Below are 19,554 nucleotides of genomic sequence, written 5' to 3' on the forward strand. Positions count from 1 at the left end.
ATTTTACTAAATATATTTGTGTGTGTGTGTGTTTTTTTTTATACGAATAGGGTGGTAAACAAGCGTATGTCTCACTCATCTGATGGTAAGCTATTACCGTCGCTCATAGAGCCTTCAATACCAGAAGCATTGCAAGCGCGTTACCGACCCTATTCCCGGTCCCCGCAGAAGCTCCTTATTCACCACAGCAACAAAACACTGCTTAAAACCAGTAATATTAAGCTGTGATCTTCTGTAATTCGATGTATTTCTCCAGTCTTCCTGCTCCAAATTTTGAGCTGAATACTTCCTGATGTGTCCTCAGTAAAATTAATATGTTAAGTAGTTAAGTTGGGTCTTTTGAAGAACAATACAAAATTTTAAATATTTCAGATTTTTGTTTCAAATTCGTCATTTATATGTTTATTTATTATTTCATATTGGAACTGTTTGAGTGTTATTAATTTGCACAGAGAATTAAATTAATATTTTTTATTAATATTCCTCAAGCGTGGTTATATTTTTTTATACAATGGATTGTCATCAACACTTGAAAAGATAGTTATTTAAAATAAAAAGAGGAGAATTGAAACATAATATCGTCATCATTTCAGCCTATTGCAGTCCACTGCTGGAAATAGGCCTCCACTAGTTCGCACCAAACATTATGGCGCCAACTCATGGGTTTTTTATCAATTTATTATTATACAGCATAAATTTTATCTGGGTGTAATATATATATTTATATATGTATTATTTATAAGTATGTTTATAGAAAAAAAAATATGTATTTATACCAGTTGGCTGTTACCTATAACCACAAGCATTAAATTGTTTACTTTAGGAACAGACGACCGTGTGTGCATTGTGTAGATATTTAAAAAAAAATTAAGTGTTAATTTTAGGTCATAAAATAATAAGTGGTCCTAGTTAAATACATAAAGGTGTACACAATAATCTAATATTATAAAAAAATATAATATATAAATATAGCTATTTTTAATTCAAATTAGACTATTTTTAAAATACGGAAAGACTATTTATTTTGTTACACTGCAAGATTTTTCCAGTAAAGTTTTAAAATTTATTTTGTAGGAATGCACCTGGGGGTTAAACGAACACGAGCGAACCGCAGGTGTCGCATTTATATATATAAACAGTACATTTGCTGAAAATATTTTAGTAAGGACTAACGTACAACTTGTTTTATACTTTTTTTTCATGTAATCAATTTTGATTAGGAAACAACATAGATTTTTAGGTATAAAAATACACAGAAGTATGAAAAGTTAACACTATTTTCACAACATTATAAAATTTTTAACCGAGTTTCAAAAAAGGTGAAGGTTTCTCAATCTAACTATATTTTTTTATGTATGTTACCTCATAACTTTGACTGTATGGATGCATTTCTAATAATGTCAATTTACTTGATTATTTTCTCGTCGAGCTACGGTTACTTTATATATACCGATTTTGATGATTCTTGTTTTAATTGAAAGCTGATGCTTGTCTTGTGATTCAATTTAAATTTGATCGAGATCTAATGACTACTTTTTGAGGAATCTTTGATAACACGTATTAACTTCACTATTTTTTCGTCTACTTACGTTGTACTAGTTGTAAATGTAATTGAAGTCGGTTATTTTTTTCGTTTGCGTACAAACATTAAACATATTATGATATCCTATAAGTAATTTAATACACAACTGAATTGTAAATTTATTTATTCATATCTATTTTTAGGGATTTTAACTATCTGGCATATTAAAACTTATTGTATCCTAATATAATCGTAACATAGCAAATTATTTTATACCTCAAATTAATAAAAATCTTTGAGAAATAGGCATCATATACACATATTGTTTTCGCCACTGCAGAAGTGGGATCTGACGGAGCGTTTTGCATTACTTCTATATCCGGATAATAAATTAAACTATAAAAACAAATCTTCGCAATTATTAGAAGCATGAATGTGAGATCATATGACAATTATTTACTTAGAAATATAATGTATACGTATTAATTTTTTTTTTTGTTAGACTGAATAAATAAAATAATTTCCTTGATAATTATAAAAATATATAGATTTAATTTACTTTAAAATAAAGCTGAAAAGGAAAACAATGTTTATTATATAAAGAAAATTAACAATAAAATTTAAAGCATATCAGCATTGTTGCATGGCGTAAAAAAAGTTGAAAAAATTTATAAATCTGCGCAAATCTTTGTGTTTGCCACAATAATCTGTTTTAAAAATTCATATTTTGTTGCTATTTTTGAAAATTATTTACAAACACAATATTTTTTACACCTGAAGCTACTATTGCACTGTACTTCGTATGTCTATATGCATGTAAAAATCAAAATGTCGAAATACATGTAGACGCTTTTTGTTTGTACTAATTCGTTATTTCAAGAAAATGTTTTATAAAACAAAATTTAAAAAAAAATTGCTGGGTCAAATATTTTGTAATAATAAAAGGTGAATTCGACTATTCCTGTAACGTCTACAAGACATGTCCCTTGATATTCGTTTTTTTTTTCTTTGCTCTTTTATTATAAGCGATGACATATCGTCGAGAATATATTTGAAGAAAGTATCTAAATTCAACCTTATTACAATGGACACCAGACCGAAATTTCAATTACACATAAGTTCAGATAGGACATTTCAGATTGTATCTTGCGATATTATTTTGTGACTATAAAGAAAAATTATTTTTGAAATCCTCTGTAATCACATTAATGCGGTCCTTATTCTAATTGACGCCGAAATAATGGTTTCCTACTTAACGATGTAAATTTTTTCATTAATATTCTCGATGTTTTCATACCGCGTTAAGGAATATTAATGGATATTGACAATTTTTCGAATGGAAAAACTGAATTTCACATTTTTCATTTAACCTTCGAGGCCAGGCGTGGGCTTTTAATTATTGTAATTAATGTATGGATTAATTTTTATTATTAATCTGACACTATCAATTTTCATTATATTATGTTCTTGAATTTATTAGTAAGAGATTTTCGCTGAGTTGCACGAAGAGAAATTAAAATTTAAGTAGTGATTAAACTAATTTAATCGCAAGAATTGTATGAAATTCTTGTGATTAAATTAGTTTAATCTCTACATAAATTTTAATTTTGTTTCGTGCAACTCGGCGTTTGTGTTTAAGACATTTTTGTTATTTACACCACGTTAGGTCCTTATTAGATTGTTAACTAATAATTGTATAAATTATTGGAATTTTATTATTGGAATGTTAATACACTGTTTTGCCAGAAATCCTCTTTGCATTACTCATCTTGTGATGAGTACAGGACACATAACTACTTGAGTGTAGTTTTATTTATCTTCAATATTCTGTACGATCGCGGTGCTTCCCTAGTCTGGATGCTTTAGAATTTGTGCAAATTATTTCTGCGTATTTGATAGAAGTTTTTTAGATTTTCATCACACTGCTTTACCAATACACACTATTTGACATTATTTATCAAAAATATTAAGTTTTTTTTCTGATTTCATCTCGATTAAAGAAATATTACAATAGTAATAAACGCATCGATCTCAGCTCCTGCTAACATCTGTGCCAAGTTATAATAGCCATGACACGTAACCAGAGGGATGCAAACTTATATGTATCATTGCAAGAAAGCTCGTTACAAAACCGTATACGACACTTAAACGCCCGTATATGTAAGTTGGTTCATTTTTATTGAGTTAAATATTAGCTGTACTAGTAAACATTTTACCAAAACAAAACATAAAGTAAGACAAAACTATATAGTACACGAAGGAGAAATACAAATATTAGATTTTACCATCGAGTAAAAGCTTGCAGTGTTCCAAGCCATTGAAGGTTCTTGAAACGCCGTTTTATATCATTGCTGGGAGGTTGTCCCATTTATTTTTATTTACCTTTTTCTACATTTACTTTTTAGTAGTGCTAAGTCAGCTGAATATTTATTTTAGTAAAAATAAATATTCAGCTGTGTGGTTACGGCAGTAAGAATATAGTTACCACCTCTCTTCCCGTATATGTCGTAAGAGGCGACTAAGGGATAACACGGTTCCACTACCACCGTGGAACTTAAAAAGCTGACCGATGGTGGGATAACTATCCAACAACTGGCTTTCAAATACACAGTCGAAGACAGGCAGCAACGTCTTTGGTGCGACAAAGCCAGCCCTGCGGTCACCAACCCGCCCGCCTGCCCAGCGTGATGACTATGGGCAAAACACATGAGTTCACTGCATTTTTCGCGCAAACTTGTGGAGGCCTATGTCCAGCAGTGGACTATATCAGACTGAAGTGATGAATATGTACCATATATAATTGTAGTAAAATAATTGTGTTTGCAGGCAAACGAAGAAAAATCGATTTCAATTATATCGACAAGTAATACAACGTAGGTAGACGAAAAAATAGTAAAGTAAATACGCATTATCAAAGATTACTCTAAATGTTGTATTCAGATTTCGATGAAGTTTAAATGTGACCACATGATAAACATCGACTTTCGATTAAAATAAAAATCATCAAAATCGGCACACCCAATAAAAAGTTATGCAGATTTTCGAGAATTTCCCTCAATTTCTCTGGGATCTCACCATCAGATCCTGGTTTCCTTATCATGGCACTAAACTAGGGATATCTCCTTTCCGACAAAAAAAGAATTATCAAAATCGGTTCATAAACGACGGAGTTATCCCCGAACATACATAAAATATATATACAGTCGAATTGTGTAACCTCCTCCTTTTTTTGAAGTCAGTTAAAAAAACAATTATTATAAAAGATTTTATTTCATTAATTATACAAAATTTGTACAAAAAGAAACGCGATCGCAACCTCATTATCGGTTATATAAAATTAACCTCAAAACGATTATGCAAAAATACGTATATTTCACCGCAGTGCAGATTTCATCAACTCTACGAGAAACGTAAATATATTCATATCAATTTACGTCAATGATTTCTATAGTGAAACACTTTTATTCCAATGAAAAATGATTGACTGATATTTTTTTTTTTTTTACGTATAAATATGTTTCATTTAAATAAATGTCAGCTCATAATATATCATACATGTCTATCTATACTAACTATTGCTTGCCCAATGGTCGAAATTAGACCACAATTTTTTTTTTGTATATAAACCTTCCGCTGCCTTAAGTGTGGCCCAAAAAAATTAATTAGCCGAATAGGTCGAGTCATTTTTGAGTTATGTGCTTAACAACATTCATTTTTATTTATATAAGATAGATTATGTTTACATGAGACGCCGCGTTGGCGCAACGGTTATAGCCATGGATTGTACCCGGTGCGCTCGCGGTTGCGGGTTCGATCCCCGCACATGACAAACATTTGTATTGGCCATACAGGTGTTTGCCGTGGTCTGGGTGTTTGTGCAGTCCTTGTGGGTCTCCCCACCGTGCCTCGGAGAGCACGTTAAGCCGTCGGTCCCGATTATTATCAAGTACACTTGATAGCGATCGTTACTCATAGTAGGGAATATATCCGCCAACCCGCATTGGAGCAGCGTGGTAGATTAAGCTCTAATCCTTCTCCTACATGAGGAAAGAGGCCTATGCCCAGTAGTGGGATATTACAGGCTGAAGCGAAGTAAGAAGAAGCGAAGATTATGTTTGACATTCAGTAAAGACAATAGTCTTCTAATTCAGTAGTTTGTTTTTTTAATTCAATAAAGACTATTGTCTTTACCGAATTTCAAACATAATTTAATCTCTAGCCTAAACATAATCTATTAATCTTTAGTCTATTGTCTATTCTCAATTTGCTTGACGCGTGTGTCCAATACATGGCAGTGTGTGTAATGTTTTTTTTCGTTGTTTTAATGTATTTTTTGTGCATAATTTAAAAAAAATATTAGCATTCTGCACTCCTTTTCTATATAAACTATAAGTGTGCGAAATTTCATACTCCTCCGTCCGCGCAGCTTTTGTAAAAAGGGGTACAAAGTTTAGTGTTTAGCTTCTCGTAATAATATATAGATAAATGGAGAGGCCGGTTCAGTCATACTGCGAAAACTACTGAATCGATCGGAATAATACTTATACCATAGGATGCAGCGTGTGCGATATGTTGGTGATTACTTATCGTGTAAAAAAAAATATGGACGGACAGAGGTCGCTAGTATATATTCGCATTATTATCTCTTATTATTTATATTATTAGACATACCTATACAAGTTTGTAATTGTAATGTTAATAAATAACATATAATTGGTTTTACTCGCAAATGAAAAAAAAAATCGACATTTTCATTGACAAGTGATACAACGTAGGTAGACGAAAAAATACTCAATTAACTACATGCGTAGTACAGTATTAGGGATAGATCAAAAAGTACCCGTCAGGTGTCATTCAAATTTAAATAGGATCTTGACAAGCACAAGCTTTCGATTAAAAAAACTTCGCCAAACACCTACATATGGATAATTATATAAAAAATACAGTCGAATTGAGAATTTCCTCCTATTTTTGAAGTTGGTTAAAAATGATAATTAATGATATAATGATAAGCATACATCGTCTGCGGAGGGTGGGAGAAAGGCCATAGATAGGAAAATATGGAAAGGAATTGAGGAGGCCTATTATTATTAATACATCATCTTCAGAGGGTCGCGATAACAAATCTGTGTGAAACCAGTCTCAATCCTTTCATTTCATAGGAAGTGGCAACAGTGATGCATTTACGGGTCGTGCTGTAAAGTAACAATTTCAATAAGACACTAACAATTTTATTCTTAATTTTTGTCATTTGGTTTATAATTTTAATTAAATAATATTTGTTTCAGAGTTAAGAAAGATGTAGGAGAAATGTGCGCGCTGGCCGCAGCGGTGCTGTTTCTAGCCGCGCTTGCAGCTCTGCCTTGTAAAGGTAAGCTATATGGACATTATTACATTCCTCGAGCTAGTACTGTCTACTTACTGTTCATATATCAATAGAGTTTAAGGTATTTTCTTTTTAATCGACTTCAAAAAAAGGAGGAGGTTACTCAATTCGACCTTCAATAAAGATTTTTTTTTAATGTATGTTCGTGGATAACTCCGTCGTTTATGATCCGATTTTGATAATTCTTTTTTTGTTGGAAAGGAGATATCCCTAGTTTGGTACCATGATAAGGAAATCAGGATCTGATGATGGAATCCCAGATAAATCTAGGGAAACTCTCGAAAATCCGCATAACTTTTTACTGGGTGTACCGATTTTAATGATTTTTAATTTAATCGAAAGTCGATGTAAATACCAATGTATAATAAGAAGGGCAAACGCTGAAAGTTTGGTCAATATATAAAAGAAAATATATCAATAAATTAGAAAGTATATTATTTATAAAATACAATCCTTGCTTAAAGCAAAATAGCTTGTATTAAAATTGTTAACTTTATTAGTAGTATTAATTTTTCACTACAATAGGTAAATAGGTTATATATCATTCAAAAAATTCAAAATTATATGAATATTCAAATAATAACTATGACAGAATAATAATAAAAAAATAATGTGTAACAACTTTTTGTTAAATATTGTAATATGAAATAACTTTTATCCTAGGTATTTTTTATACATACTATTCAAGTTTATGATTATTCGGAGCGCAATCATTGAACCGGAAATAACAAAAGTATTATGACGGTTCGATTTCCTGTTTTTTCATACAAATAAATTAATGCATATCTTGCTGTGTTTTTTTTTTAATTTGCGAATTCAAACAATTTTTTTCTATTCCCAACGTTCATACAAGCTTGATATAAAATGAGCCTGAGTTTTCTTTAGTTTTTGATTAATTCATATCGTTTCGAATTCTTCTACCGTAACTGCGCGAAAGTAAAATATAAACCACATTTTCTTTTAAGTCGAAACTTAAATATTCTTTCGAAAGAAAAACATTATTTATTTTCGCTTCCTTATAATTAAAACTTGAGAGTTTTAAGTTAGTTTCGAAATGTATTAATGGTCATCTGTAACTGAGGTAGGGAACCGCAGTAAATATCATACTCAAAACCTGGAGCAGCCCGACTGGGGAAGTACCACGACCTTACAGAAGATCACAGCTAAATAATACTGCTATGAAGCAGTGTTGTGTTCCTGTGGTGATTAAGGTGACCAGAGCTCCTGCGGAGGACAGGGAGTGGGGTCGGCAACGCGCTTGCAATGTTTCTAGTGCTGCGATTGTCTATAAGCTAGGTAATTGCTTACCATCAGGTGAGCAGAACCTCTTTTGTGCCATTCTGGTGTTATTATATCCAATTAAGCATTTTATATAACGTTTAGTCGCGCTAACGTTTAGCCTACGCATTTGGAAACACATGTTTTGGCTTTCTTAATATTAATGGAGAAGGCAACCTATTATGTGCTCAATTATACCTATAATTTTTTTCTTATAGTAAAAAATTATAATGTTTCGTTTCGTGTCAAAAATATATTTTTAACTAGCTGACCCGGCAAACGTTGTCTTGCCGCTAAACGCTATTTAAAAATAGGGGTTGATGGTAGAGTGTTGAAAATTTAGGGTTGTATGTATTTTTTAATATTGTATCATAAAAAAATAGAAATTAAAAATTTTGTCTAAAAAATAAAAAAATAAAAATTTAGGGGTGGACTACCCCTAACATTTAGGGGGATGAAAAATAGATGTTGGCCGGTTCTCATAGATACCGGATAAGCACAAAAAATTTCATCAAAATCGGTCAAGCCGTTTCGGAGGAGTATGGCAACGAAAACTGTGACACGAGAATTTTATATATTAGATGATATGGAGATTCCTACTCCACTATGGTGGCAAACAAATCACGGACTATATAATTCGCCTTGTTTTAAGCTGCTACCGTAGGCTATCGTCGTCTGTAACTCCAGGAGCATCTCAAGAGCGTTGCCAACTTAACCCCTTCCGTCAATATATCACAAGGAGCTCTCTCTCTTTCTCTCTCTCTCTTTCGTAACGCTCTTGTCAGAGCGGTCGTGTTCATCACTTCCCAGTCACACGCTTGACGATCCGTCTCCATTCCTCCCTGACAGTTGCTTTTCGGCAGCACATATGCAATGGAACGTCCATTGCAGCCCTTACTTGGTCCGTCCATCTCATAGGTGATCTACCGCGAGGTCTGGTTCCATCTACTTTTCCTTGGATCACGATCACATGACCAAAGAAAGTGAAAATTCGAGCCTGTACGATGGAAGATAGACGCTGCTTGATGCCGAGTTCTTCCAGAATGCACTTGTTGATCCGGAATTGATTCCAGGACACTCTCAACATTTTTCTCCAGCACCACATCTCGAGAACATCTATTTTTTCTTCTCACTTTCTCGCAGGGTCCACGTCTCCGAGGCGTAGAGAAATATGGAAAATACTAGCGCTCTAACTAGCCAAGTCTTAGTGGTCTGATCTGGATATCGCCATGCGTCGTCGTCGCACAAGAAGCTCTAGCTGATATTAAAAATCGATTTTTTTTAGTATTTATTTAAAGTATTATAATTGTAACTAAAAATGACACAAATAATATAAAACTTAGGCTTTACCTTAATATCTTCTAAGTTTGAAATTTTGTGTAAAAAAAGGCAACAAGAAAACCGTACCGCGTTCCAAGCGTGAAATTATTCTGATTAAACTAAGATTCCGAATGCGGCACTTAGTTGGATACAATCCAGCGCTTAATGATTAAAATTGGTGATGTTGTAGCTAGATTGTCCAAAAAGCTAGTAAAATTTAACAAGTCACAAAGTATTTCGAAAAATAAGGATTTAAGTAAAAAATGTTATAGTAATTTTCAACAAAATACTAATATATATTTTTTAAATATATGACAAATAATGGATTTAGCTGTCGGTATATTTTGAGGAAACGAATTTATTTATTTGTTTCTTCAGACGAACCACCACAGTCACAGAACTAAATGTTACGCTAGCTTTCACGGGTTTGATTCCATGTGTTAAACACTTTCAACCTTTTTAGTATTTTAGAATTAAAAGGGCTGTTCTTCTTCAAATACACTTTTACTATAATTCCTTTTAACAACAATTTTTAGTTGAAACCACCAACTTGCTTTGTAGCTCAATGATGAAAGCTTTACTCATTGAAACAATAATGGAATAAATAAAAAGCGTTCAATTGACAAAGAAATTATATTTTAGTCAAAACACCCGGAAGACGAAATTGAGCTACAAAGAACTTAAAATACTGCTAATACAAATACAAGATAATATTTACACATTTTCCAAAAATATATTTGTCGAAATACAAGTTATTCCTTTATAAATCAAACGACATTGGATACAAACTTTCATAATTATTCATAACTTTTAGTGAGGTTGACAATTTATTTTTAATGCATGAGTGAAATATTTTTATTTGTGTATTATTTATTTGAAATTAAGACATAAATTAACAAACAAATTTATAAGCTAAATTAACATGAAACATATTTATATAAGCCAAACTTATATTTTTTGGACTCATGACATAGGATTTAACATTCTACTGCATTATTTTTAAATCTTGTATAGGTCAGATTTTAAAAAAGTATTTTCACACCAGAAAACTTATTTATTATCCTTCTACGGCTGAGGTGATATTGTTCCGTACTATTTGACTGAAGCGTAGTCGTCAAATTAAAATAGACGTCAAATTATATTTTCCCTTTTTTATATATTTAAATTTAACCAAAAATTTATATCAAAATAGACATTAATCGACTTAATTAATTTACAATGTAAAATAATTTTAATTATATTTTTACTGACACATAAATTGTTTACAAATTTTTACATAATGCCTATATATTTTTTTTCAAGTTGATAATTTGACATTTTCTTTTTTTATTTTATTTATTACATAATTTTAGAATTAGAATGGAAATTAAATGGAAATTAAATGATTCATTTTGTAATTTTTAAATGCACTTCCGAATCGCCGCTAAACAGTAGTATATTACATATATATGTAATGTGAAGCTTTTGGCTAATTAAGAATGTGAACGCCTGTTAAAACAAATGCAGATGAACCCGCGTTCATGTATAAAAACTATTTAAAAAATAAACCCACTATTAGTTTTTTTTTCCGTTTAAACTTGTACATAAGTTCAATTGTTAAGATTTTGCTCAACCTGTTAAATAAGAAAACTTTACAACAACCAACCGCTTCTACAGCCTCCTTCAAACTTTCCACTTTCCACTCTAAGATGTACCGTAACGTCGAACGTCTAATCGCGTTAAAAACTTTTAAGAGTTTTAACCAAACATGCTGAAGTAATCTCGAAGAGTTGAAAAGTGATCACGTTTGTTTTAAGCCTTATTTTCTGTACTAACAAGTTAGTAACAGTACATTAATATTATTTTTTATACAACTAGGTCGGCAATATGTATAGTATATAATGTATAGTATATAATGTACAGTATATAAATAAATAGTTTTGATTTTTACAACAGAAACATAACTTTTTTTATACTTGAAAAGACACATATAAATCTTACAAAATAAAACTTGTCGTCACATATACAGTTACGAGTATATATGCAACTAGACGTAAAAAGCGGATAACACATTTTCACTACTACCTTGGAACTTACAAAGCCGAACGACGGCGGGACAACCATCCAACTGCTGGCTTTGAAATACACAAGCCGAAGACGGGCAGCATCGTCTTTGGTGCGGTAAAGCCAGCCCTGCGGTCACCAACCCAACTGCCCAGCGTGGTGACCCTATGGATAAAACAGATGAGAATTTAGGAAAGCCTATGTCCAGTTGTGGACTGTGATAGGCTGTAATGTATGCAACTAGTATAAGTAGTGCTAACTAGTATATACATATAACTCAGTCGCATTCATAACCTTATAAAGCTTGATACATCTATAGCTCTTATTAACGACGTTTTGTTCTGTTTTATTTGATTTGAGCTTTGAGATGAATCAAGTTTGTTAATCCCCCTTTTGTTTCTCTTTTACTTCTATGATATATTAATATTTTTTTCAATTAAACAAACTTATTAGAGGTACGAATATAATATCTGTTAACTTTTAGTATTGGTCAAAACAAACAAAATGCTCTTTATCAATGAATTGGTGTAATGGTTTATGAATCATAATAATTGATTAATCTGCTATGTATTTTTAGGTAGATATTAAATTCTGATTTTATTCTAATATATAATTTTAACCTTTATTATCAAATAATTAAAAAGCTTAATTATGTAATGCACATGGACTTGAATTTAATAACTTTTATCACTGTAAACGAAAAATCATATTTTTTTTTAATACAAATACGATTAAGACAAAAAAGGGAATATTGGCAATGTTTGATTTACTTAATTATGTTAATAAATAATACAATAATTATCAATATTTAATAATTATAATAATTAAATGCTATCTTTTCCAGGCATTGACGCAGATACGTCAACAATACCAAAGGAAGATAAAGAGACATCAACACAGCCGATAATAAACAAAGTCTATCAAATGCTGCACGCCAGCACAGATCCGCGCAATCAAGCTCAACTCCTCAACTTTAATTACTCTCTTAATGAACCGGATAGTTTCGTAACGAGTAATCCAAAGCATTTCCCTAGTATAGAGAAGAGCAGTGATATCTGCTGTACTGAAACCACACATACACAAGATAAAGCAATTATTACGAATGTGCTAAATAATGACAATACGAGGAATAGAAAGAGACGGGTGGTAAATGTGATAAGAACGGATGTGAATTACACTATGAGCTATGTACAAGTGACGACGGTGACGCCGGATACGGGACCAATGGCTTTGGAGAGTCGTCGAAAGCCAGCGGAAGCAGGGTCCAGCGCTCCGCTTCTGAACTACATATTCGATACATATTCAAATACGCATCAACATCGAAATGAAAGGTAAAATCAATCGTTATAAATAAAATATCATGTAAAGATGGATGAATGGCTGCTTTTTGCTATACTGTGCTTAAAAAAACTAAGGCACTCAAGGTGAAACTTATTATGTTACTTGGGTTTAATTTAAGTAGTAATTATAAAAACATATCAATGTCCCACACAGAACTAACACGGAACTTACGGAAACAATCTAGGTCCTGGAATAATTATGTATATATGTAGTTAAAAAGAATGGAGCTACTCACAAATAAAAGTCATAACTACATAACACCCATATTAGAAACAGACATTGCTGTGCAATCAATTGATCCAAAAAATCAACGTCAATGAAACTTTCCCACATCGCCCCTGGAATGTTTATTTTATTCATTATTCTGAATGAAAATTTAACTACATTTATTATGAAATCGATTTCAGTAAAGCAAAAACATATTCAGATATAATTATAAAAATTCAATTCCAACGTACAAAAATACAGGTCAATGCGACAATATTGTTCGAAATATTCGCAAACTTGCTCATGTGTTCGTTCTTGTTAAGTATAACGTTTATTCATATTATACGATATGGAAATTTATGCAAAAATTGTGCTTTTTTTAGTTTTCTGTATACTCATTAAGAACGAGAAATTTTCACGCTGGGTTTTAATTCTGGAATATTTTGCAAAGTATGTTTTGACATTTTAGCAAATAGACTACATAATATACTCGTACTTGTATGATATTACAATTTAGATTCTAACAAACATTTCTAGCAAACTAAGTTCATTGATATTATGGAATATAGTTTTAGAGAGAATAAGCTTCGTAATTGAATTTGGTGGTATTCATTTATTAGATTATGTAAATATCGCACTCGTTCGCGTCGGCTCTAATCTACGTTTTATTAAAAAAAATGCTACAATCTACCAACAACAAAAATCATTTGTTACATGTATTACATATTCGTAGTGCGATCGTAATAACGCTTTACACCCGTTTCTCAGGCCTTCGTGCTGTTTGACAAATATGGCGGATAAAGATATTTCGTTTGTTTCGATACAACTTCGTAAAATATACGAAAGTAAGAAATGGAAACAAATAATGTTTGATTATGGTTACTGCTCGAAATTTTGTTATCTTGATTTAATTACAGCATACTTATTATTTTTATTTTACTTTGATATTAACAATAGCAGCTTTGCAAACAAAATCTAAAACAAAAATTAATTATTCATTTAAAATGTAATATACAAACAAAAACAAAATTACAATGCTTTGTTTTCGTCTTTATAATGTAAATACATCTTCCTTGCGGCAATATATTTCGATGGCCACAACGAATAAACGTGCAAGAGCTCTTACCCAAATTTTTTTTTTTTCGTATTTTTCGTTTGCATGGACTAATATACACCTATATATATTTTTTTGAATATTTCAGACTTAAAATAAGGCTTTTATAGCACAATATTCGTTTATTGTACGGAAAAAAAAAACATTTTCATATCACATGAATAATAAAACATGCGCCTATTGCAGATTATTTGTTTATTTGAGTTCACCAGAATAAACGTGTTAAATAAATCTGCCACTCGTGTCTATCCTTTCCTTTGGGTAATAATCTCTTGCACGATTATTCGTGTAAAAATGCAAGCGACTTTTATCTGTAATGCGTCATTGCAGGCGGCAAAACTTTGAATATAATAATTACAGCTATTCTATTATCTTATACTAATTTCTCTTGTTTTTTCTACTTTTGTAAAGGTTTAAGCCCTAATATTATTCGCTCATGAATTTGAAGTTACTGGTAGTAACCGTTTAATAAACGAAAACTTTCCCAATAGTGTCTATTGCGATCGCTCGTTAGAAAAGGGGCGAAGCGGGGGCGGGGTATGTAAGATGCGCGTGACATCGCTAGACCCCGGAAGGTCAGTCCGGATGCGAATTTGCTGGAGTTATTACGTAATTTCGTTTGTTGAGCACATGCATTGTTGTTAATATTCATATTAAATCATTAATGAGTGATAAGCATAATTATTATGAATAGACACAGAGCTACTCAAGTCGGCAAGTCGTTGTAGAAAGATATTAAAATTAGTGAACTATAGGAATCACGGTATGTACCTACATAATAATATTAATTATTACTTTAACAAGCTCAGCTGTGAGCTGATAATTATTGTATCGAGTTCTATGATCCATATTGTTATGTCATGTTTTTTTTCAGACAATATTATTAATCAAGATGACAGTAGTATTGAACTTGAAGAACAAAATGGAATTGAAGGTAAAATGATGAAACTTTTTTCTTTGGTTGTTGGTTAGATATTATATATACATATATGTATGTGGGGCCTTCCAAGGGTTGCGTGGGGATGAGGGGCTGAGTGTAAATGTAAGTAAATAGTTATTGAAAACACAGTAATGTAGTAATTTGAGTAATTTGTTTCAGAAAATTTTACATATCTTTCGCGAAGTTCTTTTCCCATTGATGGCAAATCAGACCTCAAAGAAGTCAACTCAGAACCTTATGATTTTATTTCGCCGGCCCCATTAATAGTAGTAAATGTATCTCCACACGATAATAATACCTCACCACCAAATGTACCAACAAATGACATTTTAAATATTTCTCATAATGTTATTGAATCATTACTACCTGAAATAGAGTACCCTACGCCATTGCAATCTGTAAATAATAATGATGATTTACAGACTACTGATAATTCTATTATAATGACTCCATCAACCCAACAAAAAATAGATTTTATAGCCACACCGACTGTTTTATACATTAATAATGATTACGATCTAAGAAATATTTCTGACTTAGAGGGTTTTTTACATAGTATTGAAAAATAAAATATATCACAGGATATTGTAACTACAAAATCGGAGGAAAGACTCGTAACCGACTATAGAACCGCTTACGAAAAAGAGAAAAATAGATCCTAATTTATGGAAAGATCGCAAAAATAAAATTCTTAAAAATTCTGATAAAAGTTATGAAAGTGTTAGAACTAAAAAGCAAAACGTAGAAAAATCTATTGGACCACCATGCAACTGCAAACTGAAATGTTTCGAAAAGATACAGCAAAATATGAGGAATAAAATTTTTCAGAATTTTTGGGCTATCGGGGACCACGAAAGACAGTGGGATTTTATTAACCGCCATGTAAAAAAAGATAACGTCAAAAAAATTACAGTTGAACGTAAAAATAATCGTACTCAAACATTAACATATCAACTACTCGATGATAGTAATTCCACGATTAAAGTTTGTAAAACTATGTTTTTAAGTAGTCTATTACACAGCAAGTAGTATACACAGCTATTGATAAATTGGGAGCTGACAATTATTTAAAAGATTACAGAGGAACTTATAAGAATAGGCCAAAAAGAATGTCAGAAGAGACTGAGAAAAGTATAATTGACCATATAAATTTATTTGAAAGAGTTGAATCACACTATACTCGTAAAGATAGCCAAAAGCAATATCTGTGTGAAACATTGAATGTCTCTAAAATGCACCGACTATATTTAGAATGGATAGATACAAACCACCAGTACAATCAAACATGCAAAGCAACTAAACGGCAATATGAAATATTATTTAATACGAAGTTTAACCTATCCTTTCACAAACCTAAAAAAGATTTATGTGAAATATGTTCAATTTACCATACTCCTGATGATGTTAGAAAAGAACAGTTAAAAGCTGACTATGAAAAGCACTTGAAAGAAAAACAAATGGTAAGGCAATTAAAGGAACAAGAAAAAGAAAAATTTTGTTCAGATGACAGTGTTGTAGCATGTTTTGATCTGGAAAAGGTGTTGAATATCCCCCAAAGTGAAGTAAGCATATTTCATTATAAACGGAAGTATCCTGTATACAATTTCACGATTTATAATATCTTAGAGAAGAAAGGTTACTGTTACGTCTGGCATTGTCAGATTGCGAAAAGAGGTGCGATAGAAATAGCAAGTTGTCTTTGGTCATTTATCCAGGCACACGTTGAGTTAGGCATAAAAAATATATCCTTTTATTCTGATTCATGCGCAGGGCAAAATCGTAATCGTTTCGTATTCGCCATGTTTTCTTTAGCGGCGAAGAAATACAACATAAAAATAACACACAGGTTTTTGGAGAAAGGTCACAGCCAATCGGAGGGCGATTCTATGCATGCTGCTATTGAGCGTTCTAAGAAAAAGCATACTATCTACACACCTGATCAAATGTAATCCTTGATAGAGAATGCCAAAGTTACCGGGCATAAGTTTCAAGTAAAACAAATGATGCAAGCTGATTTCATAGATTTTAAAGAATTAATTAAAGGGAAGAATTGGTTAAAAGATACAGATGGCAATAAAATTTACTGGAGCAAAATAAAAGAAGTAGTTTTTCCTTATAATCAACCTGATACAGTTTACTTTAGATACAGTTTTGAAGACGAATTACAAGAGATGCAAGCTATTACGAGGACTAACTCAAGAAGGTGACGAGGGGATCCTATAGAAGATGCTGAAAACCTAAAACTCGCATACACTGGAATGCTACCCATACCTCTTCCTTTATATAGAGATTTAATAAGTCTGTGTGACTCGGGAGCCATACCAAACCATTACCAGTGTTTTTACAGAAATCTAGTGCCATTAAATTCCACCTCAGTTACTAACGATAGTGACGAGGAGAATTATTAGTAACCACTAAACTTATTAGTTGTTTTCTGTTAGATTTTACTTGTTTTTATTTTAGTAATATATTCTTGATAAGTACCTACTTCGTTCTAAATTGGATAAATAAATAATAATTATTCTTTTAACAATATTAATTTTTATTGAACCTTCAACAAAAAAATATTATCTAATTTACATTATATACTATGCACTAATAAAGTCGTATTACATAAATAATGAGTTGATCTTATACGGGCCTTTATCTTTACAAACATGTAAAAGCAACAAAATATACAAGAATAAAGTGGTAGGTGACCAGAGCAAGGCTCATGGAAAAAAAATATACGTGGAATAACCATGCAACATTTCACTACATTTGTTTAAGCTTCATTTATGACACGAATAAACGTGCAGTGATACAATAATGTTAACAAGTCACATATTATTCACTAGAATAATAATTTAATACGGTTTTTCTTAAATATGTAGTAAACCGATAATATTTTATTTTTAATAAATATATGAGCTGAAAGATATTTTTTTACCTTTAATTTGATTACACATTATATTTTTGTATTTATTATGTAATTAAAGTTATGTGATTCCAAACGTTTTTATATCTTCCTGAAAAGTTGTCGTTTTTCGATTGCACGTTTATGCGTTGGGGCCATCGATTTAATAATAACATAACAATAACGAAAACTCAAACAAAAGTCGCACAATTACTCTAATCTGTTCAAACTTAAATCCTCTGTTATTATTTTGCAAAGCCTATTACAATGTACTGGACTATACAAATAAAGGAAATCATCTACAACGTCTATTCTAATGGGATCAAATAAAATACAATTGATGAAATAACTATTTGATTGATTGTGAAAAATAACTATTTTATATTCGATTAGTTTCTGATAAGTTCTTCAATAGAATTTGCATTCCAAATCGATGACTGCTAAGTACTTTTGAATTATTAATTTACAAATAAATTTTTATTTAACTTTTAGTGAATCTATATTCATCATCCATCCGGGTTTATTGCCGTGAAATTCTTTCAATTTAAATTCTTCCAGAGTTCCAACGATTTTGTGGCCAGTGAGATATTGATTGAATGATATTTCACCTCAAATGTATTTTACGTTCATATTTACATAGTGGGTCTCCCCACCGTGCCTCGGAGAGCACGTTATGCCGTCAGTCTCGGTTGTTATCATAAATACCTGATAGCGATCAGTTGCTCATAGTAGGGAACATATCCGCTAACCTGCAGTGGAGCGGCATGGTGGATTAAGCTCCAATCCTTCTCCTAAATTAAAAAAGGGCCTACAGCTAGCAGTTAGATGTTGAAGGCTGAATGCCATATTTACATAATCTAATAAATAAATACCGCCAAATTCAATACACAGTGCACTGTTAAACTGTTCATTGTTTTTGCTGCACTTTTTATCACATAAATTGTATCTTTTTTTCTGTAAATGAATAAATAAATAAATAATAATAACGAAGCTTTAATTCTCTCTAAAACCATATTCCATAATATCAATCAACTTAGTTTGCTAGAAATGTTTTTTAGAATCTAAATTGTAATTTGATTTGTTCGATTAATAGTTTCTATTTATTATTTATTTTATTATTTATTTATTTATTACATACCAACAAATGTTTATATATCTTTAGATTAATAGAAATTTCAGCGTCAAGCTAACCATTCATAATATGACTTATTTTCCTTATTTTGCATCGTTACATTTAAACTAGGCATAGCCTGTATCTTAGATGTAAGTCTCCTTCGCTACATATTTAAAGCAAAAATTTAAATTACATGCTCATCACAAGTACACTTTTTGTAATAACATTCTAACAAAATGTAACAATAATAAATGTTAGGGTAGAGTAACAATTACATTGTGTTCAACCTAAAACGTATAGTTTGACAACAACAACTATAAACTTATTCACGTTTCTATGTATTATTTATTTCAATTTATTTTTTAGATATAGTTACTATGTATTTTTACAGAT

General features: G+C 31.4%; 1 protein-coding gene across 1 annotated transcript in view; it reads left to right on the top strand.

The window, feature by feature from the left end:
- Positions 1-6,830: 6,830 nt before the first annotated feature.
- The window catches only part of LOC123653720 (vascular endothelial growth factor receptor 3-like), a 47,060-nt gene continuing 34,336 nt past the window's right edge, over positions 6,831-19,554 (top strand). The window contains exons 1-2 of the mRNA XM_045589708.1: positions 6,831-6,893; positions 12,394-12,880. Coding sequence (XP_045445664.1) covers positions 6,833-6,893; positions 12,394-12,880 — 548 coding nt within the window. The 5' untranslated portion in view covers positions 6,831-6,832. The remainder of the gene's footprint in view (positions 6,894-12,393; positions 12,881-19,554) is intronic.

The sequence above is a fragment of the Melitaea cinxia genome, chromosome 5 (genome assembly GCF_905220565.1).
Source record: "Melitaea cinxia chromosome 5, ilMelCinx1.1, whole genome shotgun sequence".
Lineage (NCBI taxonomy): Eukaryota > Metazoa > Arthropoda > Insecta > Lepidoptera > Nymphalidae > Melitaea > Melitaea cinxia.